The sequence below is a fragment of the Halichoeres trimaculatus genome, unplaced genomic scaffold (assembly GCF_033239565.1).
Source record: "Halichoeres trimaculatus isolate MK-OKI-2021-1 unplaced genomic scaffold, fHalTri1.1 fHalTri1_scaffold_13, whole genome shotgun sequence".
NCBI lineage: Eukaryota > Metazoa > Chordata > Actinopteri > Labriformes > Labridae > Halichoeres > Halichoeres trimaculatus.
Window position 1 is genome coordinate 23,434,343 of NW_027437191.1, and position 23,466 is coordinate 23,457,808.

The 23,466-nt window shown below is 40.9% G+C and overlaps 1 protein-coding gene across 3 annotated transcripts in view; it reads left to right on the top strand.

Annotated features, from left to right (window-relative positions):
* eya4 (EYA transcriptional coactivator and phosphatase 4) overlaps positions 1 to 23,466 on the top strand; it is a 57,075-nt gene that overhangs the window by 18,653 nt on the left and 14,956 nt on the right. For 2 of the 3 annotated variants that reach the window (XM_074685628.1, XM_074685629.1), the window contains exons 3-10: positions 10,031 to 10,080; positions 16,232 to 16,353; positions 20,108 to 20,185; positions 20,634 to 20,700; positions 20,788 to 20,930; positions 21,871 to 22,014; positions 22,119 to 22,201; positions 22,921 to 23,095. In XM_074685628.1, coding sequence (XP_074541729.1) covers positions 10,031 to 10,080; positions 16,232 to 16,353; positions 20,108 to 20,185; positions 20,634 to 20,700; positions 20,788 to 20,930; positions 21,871 to 22,014; positions 22,119 to 22,201; positions 22,921 to 23,095 — 862 coding nt within the window. Of the gene's footprint in view, positions 1 to 7,134; positions 7,375 to 10,030; positions 10,081 to 16,231; positions 16,354 to 20,107; positions 20,186 to 20,633; positions 20,701 to 20,787; positions 20,931 to 21,870; positions 22,015 to 22,118; positions 22,202 to 22,920; positions 23,096 to 23,466 lie in introns of those variants that run through there. The other variant, XM_074685631.1, reaches the window with a different exon arrangement.

Sequence of the window (23,466 nt, forward strand, 5' to 3'; positions counted from 1 at the left end):
CCGTGTTTAAGCTATGACGCGTTAAAGAGTTGGGTCTTTGCAGATGGCCACAGGGCGCCCATTGTCAGTCAAATCAGCTGTCCCCTTATATGGGCAAAACTTTCAAATTTATTGATTTTGACCACAACCCTTGGTGACGAATAAATCACTGTTAAAAACAGCTGTATTGAATCAGATTGTGTGTTCTTTCTGGTGGTTTTGCAGTTAGCCTCTAGTTGACACTCAAAGAACTGCAGTTTTCCTGCAGTTAACTTTTTTTTTTTTTTTCTCATAGCTGGAAATTGCTGGTATTTAAAGTTATTTGGTAAATCTAGGGAGAGTTTGTTTGGTTAATCTTATTTAAGAAATTGATTCCTCTGAGCCATTCAGTAATTGTATCGTCGACATATTGGCATGTTGACATCTGTCCTGTCCCTATTGCAAAGTTTTGAATGATTGTGGTTGGATAAAATGATTTCTTTTAAGCAAATCTGATGTAAATGCAAAACTACATACTTTGGAGAAAAAGGTTTTAACTTTCTGTAAAACCATGATCTTATTATTGTCTGGGAGTTTACATGTGATGTGCCAACAAGGTAACAGCTAATCCCAAGATAGTATGAGTTATCAGATTTAAGGTTAAAAGTGAGCTTCCATAACAACATAAAAAAGTAATTTTAGACTCATTACGCTCCTACATTTGTTTTCCTAAATCCCATTCCTGGGGGTGGGCCATGAGTCCAAATCTGGGTTTTGATTCCTGGCTGATTTGTTTTTATTTTTTATCATCAGCGTCTATTGTTATTAACAGTGACATTTCTAGAATGGTTTTAAAGTGGACGAGTCTTTTTTTTTTTTTTTTATAATTTTTGAGAAAAAGATAAGAATTTAGGCTCCAGATAAGACAATTCAAAACTTACAATCCATGCTTTTTTCTTTGGGGATCAGCGCAGAAGACAGTTTCATATTCCCTCTATATTTGTTTCTTATTTTTTCTTGTAGGCTGGTTGAAAAAAAAAAAAAAAGTGAACATGTGATACTCAAATTGGAGAAACTGTGAACATCACGTCTTTGTCTCGACATTATTAGCAACTCTAGTGAACAAAATACTTCCCAAACAGTAAGCGTAGGTAGGTAAAGAGGGGTACACCTGGGTGGAGAGACAGGGAGAGAAAGAGAAAGAGAGGTTTTGTTGTGAGAGAAACATTCAAACACCTCCTCCTCCTCCTCCTCCTCTCTGCTCCACAGGCTCACCCTGTTCTTTCCTTTCACTCCCTCACCCCATTTTTTCTTTCATAGCTTCCTACTACACCTGAAAAAGGGGCATTTTTGGAGGCATAAAGAAAGGGATAGTTTTACACCTCCCCAGGCTGAGGGGAGGTGGAGGGGAGGAGGAGGAGAAGCGGTGGAGTGATGGAGGGAGGGAGGGAGGAGGCTTGGCACAATGTATTTTACATGAAAGGAAGGAGATAGAGTTACCACGCCGATAACCAAATGGGGAGAGTAGGGGGACAGGTAAATGTGTGAGACTGTGTGTGTGTGTGTGTGTGTGTGTGTGTGTGTGTGTGTGTGTGTGAGAGTGTGTGTGTGTGTGTGTGTGTGTGTGTGTGTGTGTGTGTGTGTGTGTGTGTGTGTGTGTGTGTGTGTGTGTGTGTGTGTGTGTGTGTGTGAAGGGAGAGAATGTGGAGGGTGGATAGAGATGGAGGTGGTGTTTGTGCGGTGAGTAACATCCTTCATGAGTGAGCTTTGTGGTTAACACACCAAGTCACAGACGGGGAAAACTGCGTGATCGTGTTACACAGTTGTGTGCGTGTGTTTTGTGTGTGTTTGAAAGAGTGTCTTTCTTAAATAGACTCACTCTAAGAATCCTTCAGCTGCTCATTTGATGGTCAAACACGAACATCGTTTATCTGTTAATCTATGTTTTACTTTTTGAGAGTTTTTTAAGAAGTTACTGTGAATGCTTTGGGTAAAAATAGAGAATCCAACACCACTCTTGTGTTTTTAACAGATTCTACACAGAGCGAGGTAACACTTGGTATCGTTAAGCTCGATTTACACTGGTAGGTAGGTGATGTTGTTAGCCTAGCTTAGCACTTACTGCAAAGGAGTGGAAAGCTTCACATTTTCTTCCTGTATTCTGTGTTTTCTCCCAGCATCCCCTTTAGGCTGTTAACAGAAATTAGCTTTTTGGCTCATTTTAAAATGGATTAAATAAAATCTGAATGTAACTCTAAGCCAGCCTAATTTTTTCCACATAGGGATTAGCTTTCTGAGTGATGATTCAGGACTCTTTTGCAAGTTGCTGCCAAGTACAACTGAATGTGTTATTCCATTTTGAAAATATTATTCTCAAAGAAGAAGAATCACTGAATTTTAATGCCGAAGTACATTTTTTAACAAAATTGATCTGTGTCCAATTTTGTAGATTCCTACCAAGTACTTGAATGTTGACATGGATAAAATCCCAAGTTTACTCAATCTAAGATACCATTTCTTCCTAAGGAGCATTTTGGTGCAGTTATTTTGGAAGTTATACAACATTTCAAAGTTGACGGTAACCCTATGATGATGTAACTTGATGTAACTTTAGGTCAGACTAATTCACTCCAGAATAAAACACCTGCATTCATATTTTAACAAAAGGACCCATAAAATGAAAACTGAATCAAATGTTTTCCATAAAAAGCTAATGTTTTCAAAAAGGTGAAAGGTAGTATAACTAACTGATCGATCCTCTCACTCTTAAACTGAATTATTCTGCAAGATTAATCTCTGAAGAAAGTAAGTATTTTCATTAACACAATCTTGAACACATTTGAAAGATTTACACTTGAATTTCTTTATCAAATAATTGAAAAAATAGTTGGTAAAAGAATTTTAGTGTGATCATTTTCTTTAAATATGGTGAGACTTTGTCTTTGTGTTTACCATGTTTTCAGAGCGCTGTGTCTCTAAAACAAGTTGACTGTTTCACAGTACTGTTAGTAAATCTTACTGAGAACTCACAGGTAAACTTTTAAAACATAGACTTGTCAAACTTTTAGCTGATTAATGAAGTGGATTCACTCAATGTGTGATTAGTTTATCCCGTTGTTTTCATCAGCGCAGTTAAATGCAAACCACCATGAACGTAAAGATGCAGCAGATGTGTCTATGCCAGTGCCGTAGTCCCTCCGGACTGTCAGATCATGAACAGATTGTAATCCTTCTCTATCTAATGCATTACCACATTTTACTAAAGAAGTTATCTAAAAAGAGACGGCTCATTGCCCTTACAAGCTTAGAGATAACTTTGGGGGTGCTGTCCTGTGAAAATAGAAACAAAAACAAGACAGGGCAGTTGGGGAAACTTCATATCTTAATGAATTTTAAAACATAACAGGACAGAAGAGACAGAGAGGGACAGAGTCAGTCCAAGCTGTCCGTCTGGCTCCTGAAGAGAAGATAAACTGATGTTGTTCCTCTTGAAGAACAAAGTTTTACTCAAGGGGCTCTTAAAAGGGAGCACTGCACCACTGCCACACACTTTTAAACACTCCTAAAGTCAACAAGAACCCAAGCCCCGTCTTCTGGTTTCCCTCCATAACAAACCACCAGCCTCCTCTCTTCAGTTCACTGCTCTGAAGTGCCTCTGCCTCTTCACTCTCTGTCTTCCTTTGTGTTGTTTTGTGTTTCATCAGGCATGTTTTGGGACACCTCCCGAGCTCCCTTCTCCACTCGCTGTGAAAATATTTCATCAGGGATGTTTTTGGACGCCCCCCTCCTCATGGGGGTCCTGCCTGGCTAATAATAAAGTGCTTGAGTTGTCAAGCGCTTCAGCGACACCCTAATCTGTTCTGACAGCTCGTCCTGCACATACACTCTCTGACATACCGTGCACACAAGCACGTATTGGTGTGCACATGCTGCACACTTTCAATCGTCGTCCGCCTGGATGTGTGTGCACACAGGTCCACAGACAGTCTATCAATCAGGGTGTTTATTAGGGGAGAGGAATAAATGCTGTGGGCCAGGGCTGCATGCTGTCACCATGAGCTAAAGGTGGTCAGTGCACAGTTGGAGGCTGTGGCCCTGTTCCAAATTAGTCTTCAGGTTTGTATACATTCAGCACTTCTCAGCTGTTTCTGTTGCATTTAGCTACACGGGAACTCTCACACTGCACTGTGTGTTTGTAAAGTTACACTTCATGCTTAATGAATATACCTCTTCACTATAGAAGCATCCATCTTTGTTAAAACTTTAAGTTGAGCTCTCCAGATGTATTAGCATGTTTTTATAAGTCCATACTGATCTAAATATGACTTGTTAAATCACTTCACAGCACCATGCATCAATAGTAGCCAGAGCACTGGTTCTTTAGAGACACTTTCAGGTGTTTTAAACATCGTAGGTTTCTCTACATGTTTGAAAAAGAAGGGTGCATGGCTTAAGTGTTGGGTTGTCCAAAATCTGTAACCTCACGTAGCCCATGCATGAGGGTGGTGCCCTCTGCATTGTGTTCTGCATTACATTGACCACTCAGGAAACAGTATGTGTGTTCTGGTTCTTTACTTTGGCTGTTCTGTATTCAAAGACCAAAAAATAATGCAAAAATACAAATATCCATGAGCTTAAATGAGAGTCTCCCACCTAGCACGAAAGCTGCTGCATCCAACACTAGGTCTTACTTTCAGAGCCAAACTCGTTATACCTTCAGATAGCAACTTCACAAAGTTAAAAAACTGGCACAAAATAAACAAAATTTTGTAGAAAACTTAACAAATGGCAACTTTTAGAAATGTTTCAGTGAAGCGTTACTGAATATTTACCTACCTCTGATCATGCTGGTAACAGTGTGGCATGTACCAGCATCACTACACATACACACACTGCAGTGTTTCTCCAAGGTTTGCAGCTTCAGAGGTTGGTATAAGGGGTGGGCTTGTTACAACCTGAAATGCAATACTATAGAATATGACCCAATATAATACATTATGCTACCATGCACTGATATATGATGCAATATGATACATTACATTACTTAACATGACAATTCAACCTGATATAATGTGACCCAAAACAATAGGACATAGTACATTTCACTAAGTTACCATGCAGTACTTAACAATATGATACAATGCATTGCAATAGTTAAGTTACAATATGTCATATTACGATCTTATGTCATGTTACCATATGTCATGTGACAAGATTACATATAACAATGCGTCACATCTAAGTACCTCATGTTACAATATGTAATTTTGCTGTATGGTGGTACACCATGATAAATATCTGTTCATGTGCTGTCATTCCCTGTTGTTACATACCATATTGCGTTTCTTAAAGTCTGACGCATCGTGTATTGTCTGTTGCATTTCGTACTGTTGCATTACAATATGAACATTACCAGCATGACCATATAACCTAATATATGGAGTGTAACCACATGGCACGATACACAACATCACATTACCATACAATATGATATGATACGACACCAAGTGATGATGATATGTGATGTGTTATAGCATAATAACAATGTTTTTAAATTAGATCACAATATGATTACATTTAATGCTGCAAAAAAATATTAGTTGAAAGACGTCACCTGGTGTAACCAATGTAACTCATAAAAATCTAATGTTGCACAAAACATGACAATGATTATTATTTTATCAGTCTTCTACACTGTAAAAAATTATACTTAGAATAATTTTAAATGAACTGACCCAAGAATAGAGAGAAAACATTGATGTTCATGGCATCAAAACCCACATCATTAAGTTTAGGAACAAAATATTTTAAATATACTTTGACATTATATTTATCAAACAGTTATGAGAAACATACTGTGGAGTTGCTCTACGGCGCCATCTACCACAATGGGGGTGCAGATAACGTATTTCCAACTCACCTATAATATGAATTTTTATTTTACCAAAAATATTGATATCAAGAGTTAAAATATTGACATTTTATCACAGGTCAAAGTATCACATTATATCCCTGTATCAATATTTTGTCACACCTCTAAAACAACGATACAAAAAACTGCCATACTACACAATATGAATGCCCACAGCACAGCCACTCTGTGTTGATTGATGAATTACATAACAGTCATAATAAATCACTGTAATGTTTTCTGAGTGACTGCAGAACAAAAAGTGCTTTAGGCAGATTATAGGTAAAGTGTGTTAAAAATTGAAATTTAATGCATTATCTATGGTGGCCTCTGAGGACAAGTGAAATTCTGAAACTCTTTTTGCGTATATAAACATTCTGTCCTCCAAATTGCGCAGCCACTCACTAGTATTATAGTCAGTGATTGGTCTGCTAGTTAGTACAGTAGGAACATAGTGTGCAGGATGGCGGTCTCCTTAAAAGGGGGACCAGGGTCTACTGTTTTTGGGCAGGATGAGACATTGGTTCTGGTTGAAGCTGTGTGGTCATCCTTTTCCTGACAGTCTGACTCAGTGTGTGTGTGTGTTTGTGTGTGTGTGTGTGTGTGTGTGTGTGTGTGTGTGTGTGTGTGTGTGTCCCGCTGCACCTTGATGGCCAGAGTGAAAGAGTGCCATCTTCAGACCAAGCAACTCTGACTCTACCTTCCTACTTCTTCACCTTCCTTTCTGAGCCACACACACACACACACACACACACACACACACACACACAGCCGATGTGTTTTCAATTAACACAGCCTGAGTGTGTGTGTGTGTGTGTTCAGGTGTGTATATGAGTTCTATGTGGCTGTGGGTGACATGGGGGAGGGTGTGTGTGTATGTGTGTGAGAGAGAGGAAGGTCAATTTCATGGTGTGAAGTTTATGGTCTGGATTTTACTTTCTTGTGCACAGCGAGACGTCGGTTTTACAGCTATGTTTACGTTTTCATCTACATGGAAATAATTACAGCAGGATTAAACTCACGGATGTTTCTCATTTTCAGGAGTTGAACTTTTTATTTTCTCATCAGACGTAAAAGATTTTGGTTTAGGTCTGCAGAAGAAAGCCAAAATTTATGAAATGATGCGTTTTTAAAGAAAGCTTGAGGGCGTCTGACAGCTGAGAGGGAGAGAAAGGAGGAGGAGAAGAGAGGGAGAGGGGGAGGAGGCAGAGGAGGAGGGAGACAGGACGAGTGAAATGTTCCTCATTACCCAAGTGGAGGAAGACAGGAGCTGTGCATGGACCGACTCAGAGACAGAAAGAGTGAGAGAAACAGAGAGAGTCGTCTGCGTACACTTTAAGCTTTTTGAGTCTTTGCTCGCTAAGGAAACACCTGGAGTACAAAGTGAAAGAGACGCAGGTTGACGCAGCCGAGCTGTGGAGTTGGAGGAGTTTGTGTGTGTGTGTGAGGGAGAGCAGCGGATCTTACATCTGTGTGACGCTTTGTGAACAACATTACAGCCTGAGGTAAGACGACTGCATCTCTGACTTTGACACACTTCAGTAGAGTTTAGACGTAATAACCCTTTAGTTTGTTTCCTGCAGTTTGCTTTCATTTGAATTTGTGTGCAACACTTCTAGATAAATGTTGTGACACTAGTGATGTTTGCAAAGGAAATATCAAGCATCCAGATTTGGTAGCTTGAATTTCACTGAAATGCTGCAAGATTTGGAGTTTAATATAAGAATAAGGTTAAACTGACAGATTTAAGTAAAATCAGAATTACTTTATGTAAAAAAAAAAAAAAGTAGAAATTTCTTTGTTTTTCTTCAGCAGTTCAGCATCCTGAAATTCTAAATGTATTTTATTTGTGCTTAAAGTGAATTTAGGCTCTAAAATAAAGCTCTCCTCTTCAGTGTAACTTAAAAATACCACTTATCATTGCACTTTAAACAATTTATGTCTTTTTTTAAATAGGTAAAGTAAGAGGGTTTTTTTATTTAAATAACTTTTTCCTTTGTTTTGAGCAGGATTTAGAATTTCTTTACATCTATTTGCACTGTTTTGGTGTTTCTCTGCGTCTGTGTCTGAGCAGGACTCCGTGGTATCGGATGTCCCCGTTGCAGATAATGGGTTGGGTTTTTACTAGAAGCGCTATTCTTCTTTTCTTTCGCTTTCTTCAGTTTGCGTCGAGTCGTCACAGCTTGACAGAAACAAATACCCAAGCTTGATGCTGCTTTTGTTTCAAAATGTTGAAAAAGGAGCAAAAAGAAGCAGGAGTAAAGGTTCTTCACAGGCCTCAATTCAGGCGTTACATCCATTAGATAATAATAATCATGAATAAGTAACCACGCTGTGCCTCATTCCTTTAAATAAATCATCTTTATTAGCGCTGGTTACCTGGCGTACCTGTATTTATCCCAGAGGGACTCCTCAGCCCCGGCAGGTTGTGTTCCAGCGGTCACCTGGCCAACCAGGTCAGAGGTCACGAATAAAAGAGGCTCAGGTGACACAAATGGGTCCTCAGGCATCGCTTAGATTCACTCAGGAGGCCTTAGATTTAGTTTTTTATTTGCAAAATAAACAAAATGATGCTAGTTATGAACACTTAGACTTCCAAAGCTTAAATTTCTCACAATTTTTTGAATCAAATGTCAAAAGTTTTTAAATGTGCAGGAAATCATCAAAGCAGGACGCTGGAGGCTCTGAGAAAGTGTGTGACGGATTAAAGCACGACCATAAAAGCTTTTCAGGATCAAAGTCAGCGTGTGCTTGTGTTTTTAGAGATCATGTCGAGACAGAAACAGACAGGATAGCGTGTGTGTGCGTGTGTGAGTGTGTGTGTGTGTGTGTGTTTCCTTGCGCTACATGTGGATTGCAGTTTCTCACGGCCACGCTGCTGCTGTCGTGACTGACAGCCTTGTTAAATTTCAGCAAAGCATGAAACGTGACATGAAAGTGGCTTATGTGTGTGTGCGTAGAGAGAATTGGAGTGTGTGTGTGTGTGTGAGTGTGTGGGATGAGAGTGTGTGTGTGTGCGTAAAGTGATCCATACGAGGGCACCAGCTAACCTTTGAACTCTGTCTTAAACGGCTAAGTGCTGCTTCTTATTCGCTCTCTGCTGGATCCTATAATCAGAACCATAACGCACACACACACACACACACACAGAAATTTCCACATACCTGAGTCTGCACATGCAGCCGTTTCTCCATAAACTCACCTGTGATTGCGATAATGTGCAAATGACTCAAGGATTCTTTGCTTGGCTGATTTTTTTGAGTGTGTGTGTGTGTGTGTTTGTGTGTGTTTGGCACCCAGCGCGTGCCCTACACCTCGGCAGTGTGTTGACACAGTGATTACAGGGCAGCTGGTCCACATTGGCCCTCGCTCCGCCCTGCATTTACTGTTCTAATTAGTTCCTGTTCCAAATAAGAGTGAGGAATTTTAATAGAGAACCGCTGCCTGCTCGTCCAGCTCTGCATACCCTCACACACTTAAAACCAGTGAGTGTGTGCATGTGTGTGTGTGTGATTCTTTTTCCCTGCGATGAGGAAGGAAAAAGTCCCAGCCTGCCGTGATTGACACCACCAAATGTCTCCCAAAAAGTGCGAGCTGGATTTAGTGTCCGAGCCTGATGTGAACCGTTTAAAGGTGAAGAGTGAGCGCCGTGACCTGACATGACCTCGCCGTGACCTCTGAGCTCTTAAAGAGGTTGAGGAAGGGGCTTCATGTTGAGGATGGAGCCGGGTCACGGGGGCTGAACAAGGGAAAGTTTTTACCTGTCACTTAGAGCTCCTGTCACGGCAGACACTACGAGAAGAGACACCAAGGGCGATTTCTGCGTCGTCTTCCCGATTTAAGAATTTCGAAAGTGCATCAAATCACGTTGTTAGAATTCACGTGTTTACTTTGCGGTTGTCTTAAATCAGATTTGAGTTTGGCTGCAATTTCTTTCCCTCTGCTTACACGCACAAAATGCAGGATTTCATTTAGTTGTTATTGAAAACATTTGTGATCGTAATGAGATTTGTCTCATTCGTAAACACTGCTTTATGAGGCGGCTTTATGACCCAACAAACACTGCTTTGAATTATCTGCTTGTGTGTGTGTGTGTGTGTGTGTGTGTGTGTGTGTATGAGTGTGTGTGTGTTACATTAACATCTCCTCTGCTCTCTGCAGGTAAAGAAATCACACGGTGAATCTCATGTTCCAGACCCTTCAGACACCAGGTATGTGTTTGTGTGTGTGTCTTTGTGCCTGTGTAATATGACAAACAGGATCAGAAGTGTGTGTATGTCTGTGTGTTGTTAGTGCACAGTTATGTGTGTGTCCCTGTTTGCTGGTCATGGTGCAGAGAGGTGAAGTTTCACTGCGGATCTGAGCTGTGATGAGGTCATCAACACTTCCCAGAGACCACACAAACACACACACTCGCACTCACACAACCAGAAAACACACACACAGTGAAAGGAAAAGCTCTATTGATGCAGTTGTATGGTAAGGAAAGTGTCATGCTGCTGTATTCAGGGTGATTTAAAAGATGTGCAAAATATTTTCTTGTTTCTGAAACATTTTTGAAGACTTCTCTGCTTCATTCGTCACAAATCATTCACAATTTATTTTTGGTGTTGTCGTCATTGGCTCATGATGAGTGAGGTATGTTTTTTCAGATTCCTTTGTTGTTCAAAACTCCTGTGGGGAACTTTTAGCTAATGTTGGTTTTGGTGCCCTCTTGTGGACAAATTGGAGCCACTTTGCTCTTTTCAAGTGTGGTCCTGTGCTTGTGCAAGTCGTGTTTTATAAATCTCACTTCCTCTGAAGCAGGTGTTCCCAAATTTTTTCGGCCTATTGTCCCCAAAATAGCGATGCTAGAGACAGGTGTCTAAATACACTGACCGACCAATCCAAAAGCAGATGAGAAAAAAGACCTGAGATACTTCATCAATCTGATTGGTAGAAAATAAAACTACCTTTGGTCACATGTTGCTGTGTTTTCTAAATCAGTCTGCCCCCACTGATACCATCATGATCCTACATGTCAGTGTTTCAGACCTCTGGCACGTTTAAGAACGATCAAATATACCACTCATTGAGGATTTTTGGCATAACCAGCTTATCCCTACAATACAAAACTTAAAGTCCCTATGAGGAGTTTCTAAGTATTCTTGGAAAAAGTCTCACTGCTAGATACATTCATGATTTCAATACCCAATTTAAATTGAGATTATCAGCACCAATATTGGTTATTTCTGGATGCTATTTCTCAGCGTTATCGTCGATTCGTCCAAGTCTCTATGACAACACCACGCCAGCCGGCAAAGTTTAATACTGAGAAGAGAGATCTTTGTTTTTCTCTGCTGAAAATGATTTCTGTGATTATTTTTGGAGTGATGGCAGACACTTGACACTTCCTTGAAAAACACTAGCTTTTCCTGCTAGCCCTCACAGCCCCTTTAACCTAGTTTGGTGACAACAGACTACAGTGACAATTGCATTAATTAGGAAAGTAAATGCTAAACATTTTGGTATTTTGATGTGCAAATAAGATGCACACATTTGGTGTGAACACAAAAAAGTCTAAATGTGACCAAAAGTACACCACAAAAACTGACATCTACATGTGTTTGTCATATTTGTTGTAAAAAGTCTTATTAAACTTAATCTGAGCCACATTCACCCGTAATATCCAGAAAAGCATCTAATGTCAGGATATTAAAAGAAAAAAAAAATGCTTAGTTTATTATATCAAGACATCATCTTATTTCCACAAACTTAACGAGTGCCTTTTCGTCCCATTTGCAGATATTTTTTTTACACCTAACAAGCAACTAAGGTCACATTTTTTGCTTTGAATATCGTAAAAAGACATTTTTCTGCTTTTTCAGGTGAATGTGGCAAGGATTAAGCCATGTGAGATGTTTTTTTTACTAGAAATAAGACAAAAGAACTTACCTAGATTTCAGTTTTTGCAGTTCAGTAAAATGTTTCTTCTGAGGAGAAAGACAGAAACTAAAACGGTCTCCAAACTATCTCTGAGTTCTGCGATAGAAAAATAGAAAAGGTAAACAAAGGTTATTTTGCATCGCATAATCCATAATTTCAAGTGCCACTTCTCCACAGCAGCAGCTTCAGGCTTTCAAAATACCAAAATAGAAACAGAATATTTTGTTGTTGCGATTTTGTGGACAATAAACAGCTTCAACTTCCAGTGAAAAGCAAGTAAAAAATCTCTCAGAGGAGCTTTAAAGCATCATGAGGTTGAAAAAAAAGGGAATAAACTTAGGCTGATGTCCTAACACAGTATCTCACTCACCACATCAACGTATTTTTCTCATTGGCCAGACGTAATGTGAAAACCAGGGAAGAGTTTATGAAACACCAACTCCTGCCATCTCCTCCCGAGAGGAGCAGATTAAAAAAAGGAGAAAAAGAGGAGAAGGAGGTGAGACAGAATGATTTCCTGCTGCTGAGAGACAAAAGAAAGGATGGAGGACGAGTGTTGAAGCACACGAGAGGAGAGGAATCAGAAAAGCAAAACAATCTGTAAAAGTCTTTAGCTGCTAAAAGGTAAAGCTCGATACCTTGAATAGTGATTAGTGTTTTGGAAACGTGCAGGAAGAAAGAGAGATTTTGTATTCATGGTGTTTATCTTTCCTCACGCTGGTTTCTGCGCCCTGAAGCTGTGTCTGTCCCGCCTGCTGAAAGCTATATGTTTATACCTGTCACTCAGAACCCTGGGTTGCAGTCATGTGTGGCGATGCTATCGGCCCATAGCGCTGAGATGGACGGTTTCCAGGCCGTGACACAGACGTGTTACACACACTTTCTTAAAGTGCACACACACACACACACACACATGTTCACACAGAGTGGGAGCCCCCATCTGTTTAATTCTCCTCCATCTCTGTCGCTGCTGCCTTTGAAGTCTCACACAAAAGCACAAGTGTGACCGACCTGCGGGCAGTCAGAACACACACACACACACACACACACTCAGACAGGGCACTATCCAAACATACACTGTCTCATTGTGAAACTATGTCCCCCACCAAAAGCTCTGTCACAATGTGGGTTTAGTGGTGATGAGGAGTCAGAAAACAGCTTTTCTCAGAGGGTGCAGATCTGAAAAGTATAATCTGTGAATAAAAAGTGGTTTCAGCCACCATGAAGTCATCAATTTACTATTTTCCCACTGCGACCACGTTCCCCTGACATCATGCTCGGAGTGATGTCAGGATGGGATGAAGGTATAATGCTGCTCTGGTCCGCAAAAATTCATAAAGCAAAACTTTTATCCACTTCTCATCTAACCAAACATGAAGGACAGCATTGGGGGAGAGATTGAGAAGAGGAGTGAACCATGATTGAGATTTCCAAGCTCTACACTGAAATCCATGCTTGCTTGTCGTTGCCAAGTTGTTGCCAAGGTTTTACAACACGTATCCTACACAGTACTTTTGAACGAGCCTTTAACTGGTATCAACGTGGAAAACATGGAAAATCAGGAGAAAATAAGGAGAAAATACACATTTGAAGGTCAGCAGTAGAGATAGACTGATATGTTTTTTTCCGGCCGGTTCTGATTATTTGTAGTCAAGGAGGCTGATAACTGATATTTGAAACCAATATTAATTTGCAGCCAAAGTGCAGATATTGGTGTCAAAATTTTAAACAAGACAAACTCCAACACTTAACTTCTTTCAAATACCTTTAAGTATCATTTTATTTAACAGCTCCCAGGCTTAGCAGAATGTTTTATAAAGTTAAATGAAATTTAAAAAAATAAATAGCCTAAGTTTTCAATAGTAAATAAAGTTTTCCAAAATTCCAATGTAACTGCAATAGCTGTAATAACTGCACTGCTGATTGGCTCTTTCCCAAGCCATGGCTCTGCTTGTAACCAATCAGATGGTACTGTGGGTGGGACAGTGCTGGGGACTGAGTCCTGACTGCAACAACTTGCTTCTTATCCGCCGTTGGATTTGAAAAAAGGCCAACGTCGATATGCCTCAAAATGCCAAATATCGGCCCCGATAATCAGCCTGGCCGAGAAGCCCTCTTTCCCAAGTCAGTGGGGAACAGGTTAAAAATCAGGAGACTCGGGAGACTAGCAAAGAAAATGACCTCTTTTGTGACTCTGTAGTTCTCATCTATAACATCCAGTTTAGGACTATTCTCAGTCTTCACCTTTCATTGGTTACTCTGTCCGATTAAAGGTGTCAGTCCAACCTTGTATTTTTTAAACATGTTCAATATTTGTCACTTGGGTCATCAGAGAGCCACACATTTGTCCAGCAGACCCTGTGAGGGCCAAATGCTTTTGTGAAATGAATGAAATAAATATTGTATCCTGAGTAATAAATTATTATTTAAATATACATTTTTACCCTATGTGTATGTTGTTAAGTATTTATCAATGTTAACCATAGACATAAAATACGGACGTAGTCTCCGCGATGTCACCCGTCTGTCCCTCAAACCTTAAAATGAAGCCAACCCACAGACACACCCGCAGTGGATATGGAACAGGCTTTGGGCTTCCTTTCTAACAGCTGTGGGCCGCCTGACAGCCAGTTAGAAAAAAATTTACCCCCCTGCACAGTATGTACTGATAGAGGAATCAGCGTTTTAGACCCAAACTGTCTTTTGAAACAGGCTGTAAATGTGTTTTTAATGCTGTTAAAGTCTGTTTTTTGGCTGGATGTTACATATTTTTACAGGTGACATATTTTTGAGGCTGTCATGCTGTCCATTAGCGTCAGATGCAGAGTCATACGTTTTGGAGAACAGAGTTAGGAGTAGGGCCTTTTGCTTATATATAAAGCTTAGAAAGTGTCTCTTTCAAAGATCTTGATAAGGAAAGTTGAAGCAGAAAAGCTTTAATGTGCAATGGACTGATAAGTATCTATTTATAGTTACAACTTTTAGAAATGCTGTTGAATATGATCTGAGGTGTCGCTACAACACAAAGCCTGCAAGCTTTAACAAAGACAAGAAAAAGATTTCTACTCTGAAACTTCATTACTAGCATGAAGAGGAGTTATTAACGCAACTTTAACTGAACAAGAGAGGGTGAAAGAGTGTGTCTCTGCATGCAGCCAGTTTGTGGTTATGATTGATTGAAGGCAGGCTGTGGCACAAGATACTTGTCAGTGGGATGATTTGAAAAAATAAGAAAAGTAACATGTTTTTTCTCCTTACTAAGGTATTTTTCAGTCATAGTCTGGAAGCTGGATAGAAAGTTATGGCAAGCCACAAGAAGAGGGAGTCTGGAGTGGTCATACAGTTCTATCGATGGCGCACACTTGAGGATTATTTGGAGGAATGAACTGTTACAATGATCAAAACTTTTGTGAGCTGCATTTGTTTTTGTTTCAAGGCATCTGTACTTTAATTAACATAGGTGACAAAACATCTCATACGTAGTTGAAAGTTTGCTTTAGTAGCAGTCAAACGGGTCCACTGGCCTGAAAAAGTTTGCAGAAGTATTAAAAACTGCAGTTCATTGAGTGTCCACTAGAGGCTGGCTGCTGAAACACTAGAAAACACATACACACTCATTCAAAAAAGCAGATCCCTACAGCAAAAATAAACAATGCCACCTGCTGGATATTATAAAGAATGAAGATTTTTACATAGGCTACAGTTGCTCACTCTTCACTCTGCCTTATGGACCCCAGAGAGGGCAGCTGTTGCCGTGACGACAGGCATCCAAATAAACAGTAAACATTCAGAGCAGGAAGAGACAAACTCTGGATGTAAATATGCTCCTCCATTCTGTACAGATGAGTTTATTTACTTCCACATGTCCCCTCACACACACACACACACACACACACACACACACACACACACACACACACACACAAATACACAAACACACACACACATATACATACCACAAACTCTCACTTCACCACCTTTTGTGCTGCTTCATCCCACTCATGCATGTGGAACACATTGTAAAACTAAGCGTGCTGGCAGGCTGTGGGCTTGTATTCGAGCCCTGAAGTGCACCCACACACACACACACATAACATCCACAAACACACACACACACACACACACACACACACACACACACACACACACACACACACACACACACACACACACACACACTGACTGAGACTGCAGGCCCGCAGACAATGTCTTACACCTCTGAACACATGCTCCTGTTGGCTAACTGGTATGAACGAGCATGAAGTTTATGACTGTGTGTGTGGAAGTGTGTGTGTGGAAGTGTGTTCTGTGAGACTTCAGTGTAATATATAGAGGTGGGAGATTCCCAGCTGTGAGAGCACATTATTGTTGATCTGCTATTCATTCAACAGAATTCAGAAATCGACGTTCATCTCATTCCCCCCTCTCCCTCTGCAGGTCTATGGAAATGCAGGACCTAGCCAGTCCTCATAACCGTGTGGGAGGTGGCGACTCGACGGGCTCCAAGCTGGACAAAAACAACCTGGGTAGCCCCTCCATCACCACCAATGGGACAGGAGGTGAGCTAGCACACACAGGAAACTCTAAAACATCAATCAATCATTCATCTAGCTGTTACTGGTAGCATCTGTTCCTTCCATTTCTGTGTCCAATCCTGCCAGCTGCTGGTACATAACATTGATGGCTGAGAGGGTTGCTGTTGTGGTCATGATGTTACCTGTCCTGACAACACTTTAGCTTGATTATAGCGACATCTTCTGGGCAACATAATCTAAAACTACCCCCCAGTGCGTAGAAGCAACCCACGTAGAGCATCCTTGCTCCAAAAACATTATGGACTGTTTTGATTAAATTTGCACAAAATTCCACTTCCTGTTTGGGGGGCTATTTTAGTCCTTGCCCTTAGTTTGAATCTCCACCAAGTAGTTGCTAGCATGCAAGGCAAAATGGCTAGCTAGGTTTTCTCTTAATGTAACAGTTTTTTTAATTCAAAAATAACAACAAAGCTCAATTGAGTTGTACAAAGTTCAGGGGAGTACATTTTGTTATGATTCAATAGAGCAAGGTTAGCAATTTTGCATTTTTTCAAGTCGTTATGCTAAAATAAGCCAAGTGGCTGTTTAAGTTACTATAATGCATGCCCATCTTACTTGAAGTGGGTATTCTACTTTCCTGTAATGTAAACATGGATGTGAGGTAAAAATGCAGGATGTTCAGACTAAATGTGTGCAGATTTTCAGACCTCTACTTATTCATATGTTGTAGAAATCCCTGAATCTGTTAACTGATCAAAGCACTCCATTCTTAAAATAGCGTAATATCTTCACAAAATCTTCATAAGACTTACTGAAATGATGTCACTACATAAAGATGTCAACTGATTTTTGATTGATTTTTTTACGCAGAAACACTGAGGGACTGAAAGCGCTGTAGTTAGCATTCCAGGCCTGTAGCCGGGGCTATAACTGTCTTGTCCACAAGCGGCTTTTGATCTCCACTGAAGTAGAGTGGAAGTAGTCATTGGAATGTTGGCGAATGCTAATTACAGGAGTGGAGTAACAGATGCACATTTTGTTGAAAGACAGTCGGCAGATTCAGCAGCACTAGCACAACGCGGTAGTCCGCGACGATCGTAACAAAAGAACTGTTGTCCTATTTTATGTACACGTGCAAATAGCTTGCTGTTTACAAGGCATTGATGGCCACGGCATTTCAGAAAAATGGCCGTTTCAAAAGTTTCTGCATTAGGTTAGCTAGCAAGGACACTGTTTCTGTGTAAACCAAAGGCCAAAACAGAACAGTACCTGCGTTTTATCCTAAATGCAGCTGAAACAAAATATTTAAGACAGAGGCTGAAATAAGCTGCAGTTAGAGAAACACAAAGGGACAGAAGAAATACAAAAAAAGCACAGTACCTTCAATTTAAAGAAACTAGTACCTCTCCTTTGGGTTGAACTGAACAACCAGGGGAACGTAAGCTTCCCTAAATGGCCAGGTGTTCTGATATAACTTTATGGTTGTGGTATCTTGTTCATTAGCAAAAACAAAGCAGAATTTCTTTACCTGACTGTAATATGCTTTAACAGAAAGAGTAAGAGAAGAGTGCAAAACTTGAACTAAATCTTGTAAAATTGCACTTTTTGTCTGATTCCTCAAGCTAATTTGGAAATTAAAAAAGAAACTGAGCCAGTTTTATGTAAATGCTGTTAGTTTTTCTTCCTTGGTGAATCTTAACATCAGGTTTTGCTCCAGCACAAGCCTCAATGCAAAGATAAGAAGTTTTTGTGGAGCTTCTGCAGACAGAAGGAGACACACACATATGCAAACACACACACACTCCCAGGTTGGCATGAGGACTTGGGTAAACCGCTGGAGAATGTGTGTAAACACACGGTGAAGCACTTTTACTCTCCTCCACAAACCACTTGGCAAAGTGTGTGTGTAGATGTGTGTGTGTGTGTGTGTGTGTGTGTGTGTGTGTGTGTGTGTGTGTGTGTGTGTGTGTGTGTGTGTGTGTGTGTGTGTGTGTGTGTGTGTGTGTGTGTGTGTGTGTGTTTGAGTGGACATGTGTGAGAGCCCAAAATCCCACTGGAAACTATTTCCTCTACAAGAGCATTAAAGCATCACCGCTCTCTAAGCTGTCAACACCAACAAGGCCTCTCCTCTCTGCCGTCTTTGTACGCCTCTGCCTCTCCTCTCATCTTTTTTTCTGCTTCACCCTTCATCCTCCAGCCTTTCGTTGTCCGTCAGCTGCCTTACTTTTTGATTTATTGGAGCTGGATGTGCGAGCCCTATAGTTGCGGTCGACTCTTTTTGATCTCTCACTGGTTTAACAGGCCGTGGAAACCACTTTTTAATATGATTGTAATGGAAAAAGTGAGATAGCGCATTGTACTCAGAAAAGAGCCGGGCTCAGACTGGACTTAGCAGAGACTCAGACCATATTAGAGCACATTAAATCATTTCTGATGAGCTCACTGTTAATGGTTAAAGCAGGCAGAGCTGGGACTACAAGCTCACAGCCAAAACAAACTACATACCCCACATTCCCCTCACCTGACATCAGCTGGAGCTTGGGCCCACGGGCCATCTCCACAGCAAACGGTTTGTCTTCATTACAGCTTGTCACATGGGTTGTGTTGCTGCCTGCGGGAGCTAATGAACTTGTCCTGAGCCTAATGAAGTTTTCAGATGTTTACTAATGATGTGTTTAAAATGTGTTCAGAAAGAAACAAGGTTTATAACCAATATCATTTTTTTCCTAAACTTCAAACCTTTTTATCTCATGCTACAAATATAAAAGTGACCTCACCGAATTAAGAGAAAACATTATCCAGACTCTTCAGATTTAAATTTCTTATTAAGAAATATCTTAAACTTTGTATTAGACACCAGAGACTACAGCATTTGGACCTTGGTGCGTCTTATCCTGACTATCTCCCACCTTACACTCCTTTAGGTGAAAATATGACAGTTCTAAACACGGCTGATTGGCTGTTGGGCTGCAGCAGCCCACCCCCTGCCTCGGGCTCCAAGGACTATGGTACAGAGGTGCATGTGTGTGAATCCAAAGCTAGATTTCATTTTTGAAGACTTGGTTTTTCTTTGATTTTGTACATTAAGAGCAGAACTGGGGGGACTTTGGTTTGCTGTGCAGTTCTTTTTGCTCTCCAGTTTAAGGTGTGGATTTGTCTCAGTGTTTTTGGAGGTTTTCTTCGGGAGGTTCCCACCAACTGACCAACCAATTAACCAGAAATATATTAAACCAACCAATTAAACTATCTTCTGACCAACTGACCAATCACCACATCAACAGACCACCAAACTGACAAGCCAATCACAAGTTCACTCAACTACTTCCCAAACAAACCATCCATATAACCAATCATGTAACCCACCAAACAACCACATATCCCATCGACCAACCAACTAACTAACCTCCAAACTAACTGACCAACCAACCAACTATTTTACCAACCAACAAACCAATCAAAAGAACCTACTGACCAGCACATCCTGACTTAACAACCAACCGACCTACCTACCTACCTACAAACAAACTGACCAACCAACAACCCATTAAACCAAACTTTTTCTTTTAAATTAATGGGATCCAGTTCATTTCCTGGAGCACCACGTGGGACTTAAACCTTTGGGTCATGATTAATTTTGGTGTCCAAAATGGAAATCCTGTTTGCACCGCCTGCTCCCTGACTCAAACTGCATGGTAGTTTGATTTTGTTTTGCTGTGACTGTGATGATACCTGCTCACTCGTCTCCTCTGACACTAACTCTTCTCCATCTCTCTTAAAGTGAAAACAGAGCCTATGAACAACAGCGATACAGTCACCACAACAGGCGACACCGTACTGGACACATACGCAGGCTCAGGTAACCCACAGAAACACACTCATGTGCATGTGGTGAGGGGAAAACATAAATTTACATGACTGAGCGTTGCACACGCACACGCACAAACATCATCCATTTCAGCTCTGCAGTCGGCTCGCTGAAAGCTTTAATCCCATAAAGCATTGCCTGTCCTTGGGTTGCGTCATCAAAGGCTGGCAGAGGGATGAGAGCGAGGGAGAGACATTTTTACACGTGTCTTTTTTTAGATTTACACAAACGAGCCTAAAACACACACTCACACTGACACACTAAACCATTAAGCAGCACACACAGTGGAGGGTTTGGAGCCAGCGGGTGGTTTGTCAGTGTTGAGCTCTGACATCTCAATGACCACAAACACACATTGTGTTTTACTAAGAGGCCCGGGTTGTGAGCTCTCCGAAGAGGGAGGACTCTGTGTTCATGATTGTTCCTCTGATTCTTTCAGTAATCACCAGCAGTGGATACAGCCCCCGCTCAGCCAGCCAGTACTCCCCTCCTCTCTATCCGTCCAAGTAAGTCAGAGAGTTCACATCGTAGAGTCTATATAATCTGAAACATGTTCTTCATGTTCTTGACCTGTTGTGTACCCCCCATCGCAGGCCGTACCCTCACATCCTGTCCACACCAGCAGCTCCCCCAATGCCCACCTACGCTGGTCAGCCTCAGTTCAGCAGCATGCAGCAGTCTACTGTCTACACTGCGTACTCCCAGACGGGACAGGCGTACGGACTGTCCACCTACGGTAACAACAAACATACTTAAAGGAGCACTTTTTCAGATCAAGTCTGAGTGAAAAAACGCAGGTTTTAAACAAAGACGGAGAAGCTTGTAGAAAATGCATCCACTTATTAATTACATGATTACTTTTGCTTCCTGTTTTTGAATCACAAAGAGAGCTGAGGCTAATTATGAGCAGAAGTTAAACAGTTTGGAGGCAGACACATCAGGCTGTGCTTGATATGCTTATAAGTTGAATTGATTTGAATTTATAAAAATATTTATTATTTTACTCAGTTATATCATAGATTTGATTGCTTTACAGACAAATATTTAGCTCCATGTTTGTATATTTGTCTGCTCTTCTTATCTTTCTGAAGCTTCATAAATTGCTGGTGCTAAATATCTCAGCTAGGACACTCATAATAATATGTTTTTCCCTTGGTTAGATAAAATAAATCAGACTTCAAGCGACAGTACACTGCAAAAACTGAAATCTTATCAAGTGTTTTTGTTTTGTTTTCTGTAGAAAATGTCTTGTAAGATTTAATATGAGTCACATTCAGCTGAGCAGTCCAGAAAAAAATGTCTTGTTTCAAGTTATTTAAAGACAAAAATTAGGTCTGAATTGCTCGTAGCAAGTAAAAAAAATCAGCCAATTGAGCAACAGAAAAGTTACTCATCCTAAGATATTACTCTAGCTTCAAGCAAATTTTTGGGCAAACCTTTCTTGTTCCATTGGCATTTTTTTTTCACTTGTTACAAGCAATCTGGACCTCATTTTTGTCTTTAAATAACTTGAAACGAGATATTGTTTCTGGACTGGTCAGGTGAATGTGGCTCATATCAAGTATAATAAGACAATTTTACTTAGAATAAGAAAAAAAACACCTAATAGTAGCCTTACATTATTTTTATAAGGTATGTTTAAATATTCTGTCTTCACTTGTTTTGCGTTTGATCAGATCTGGGTGTGATGCTGCCCGGCATTAAGACAGAGAGCGGCCTGGCTCAGAGTCAGTCCCCCCTGCAGACCGGCCTCAGCTACAGCCCCGGCTTCACCACGCCTCAGCCCGGACAGACTGCGTACTCCCCTTACCAGATGCCAGGTTAGTGTAACAAACACATCCTTACTACTTCATCAAATATTCAATGAAAGGTATCTTAACTTTTCTATATTTTCTGTGATTCCTCTTCTTCGTGATGTCCAAAGGTTCCAGCTTCACTCCTTCCTCAGGCCTCTACGCCACCAACAACTCAGTGTCTAACCCCGCCAACTACACTGCCACACAGCAGGTACGCCACCGTCTGTTGCTGGCTTTACCTTTAGTTTCCAGCACTTTCCCAGGCTGAGAAGAAAACCCTCCTCCTCCTCCGGGAGTTAACTCTGAGTTGTTTCCTCTGAGTAACTATTTCTTCATTCTCATTCAGACTGTGGGGGGATTTCTTTGTGGTGAAGTTACACTCACACTCCCACACAGCTTTCTCTAACTCAGCTGCTTCTCTCCTCTTTGACGTTGCAGCGTGGAGAAAGTTAGATTTTTCTCGTGAAAGAGTGTTTTGTTCTGTTTCTCCATGTCGATATGATGAATCGTATGGAGGCTGTAAACTTTTTGAAGGGGGTTTTAACGTCCCGCTGTGATAGATGTGGCTGTTTACAGGAAGAAAGTCAAGGTTTGGCCCGTGTGGGTGGATTTGGAGGCATACAGAGTGTGTATGAGTTTAACAGGACCGATAGACAGCGAGGCTTTGTGTACATGCTGACTACACACGTGTGTCCATGTGGTACAGTTTACAAGGACTTGTAGAGATGGATGTAGTGACAGGTTTAGAGAGCGGACTCATAAAAGCGCCCATCTCCTCTGGGTCGGTAATAAGCGGCGACACAAGGCTTTAATTGTTCCAAAGATTAAAAATATAGGACTGGAGGAATCAAAGATTAGAGGATTGAAAGAGAAGGCCTGTAAAATCTTCAAAAGTGAAAAGTGTCATAATTCTCCTCTTTTTCTCTGCAGGATTACCCCTCATACACCACGTTTGGCCAAAACCAGTACGCCCAGTATTATTCCGCGTCCACTTATGGGACTTACATGACCTCAAACAGCGTTGACGGCACCGGCTCCACGGCAGCCTACCAGCTGCAGGATCCGACTCCTGCCATGACGGGACAGGCTGCTGAGCTCCACCCAGGTTAGAGGGAGAAATATGCAAATAAATGTTGGTGTTTTCATTGACTTCTCTTAAAAACTGGCTCCAGGGTGTCGTTTTTTTCCAGATGAGTGTGGGTGAGTGGGTTCAAAACGCTTTTTCAGCTGCGATGAAGTACGGAAATAGAAGTTAATATGAGAATCGTCTCATGTTTACATCAGGATCAGAGATTTGATTAGCCTAGAGTTATGATATACGCATTCCTGAACAAAATCTTAGACCACAGGGAAAAGTTACAAGAATTCATATTTGGCACTAGTGGATCGTGAGCAGGTTGTAAGAAGAGCTTTGAAATGGAAAAAGAAGAAACAGGAGCAAGGGATAAAAAAGCAAAAAGAAGGTAATTTATTAAA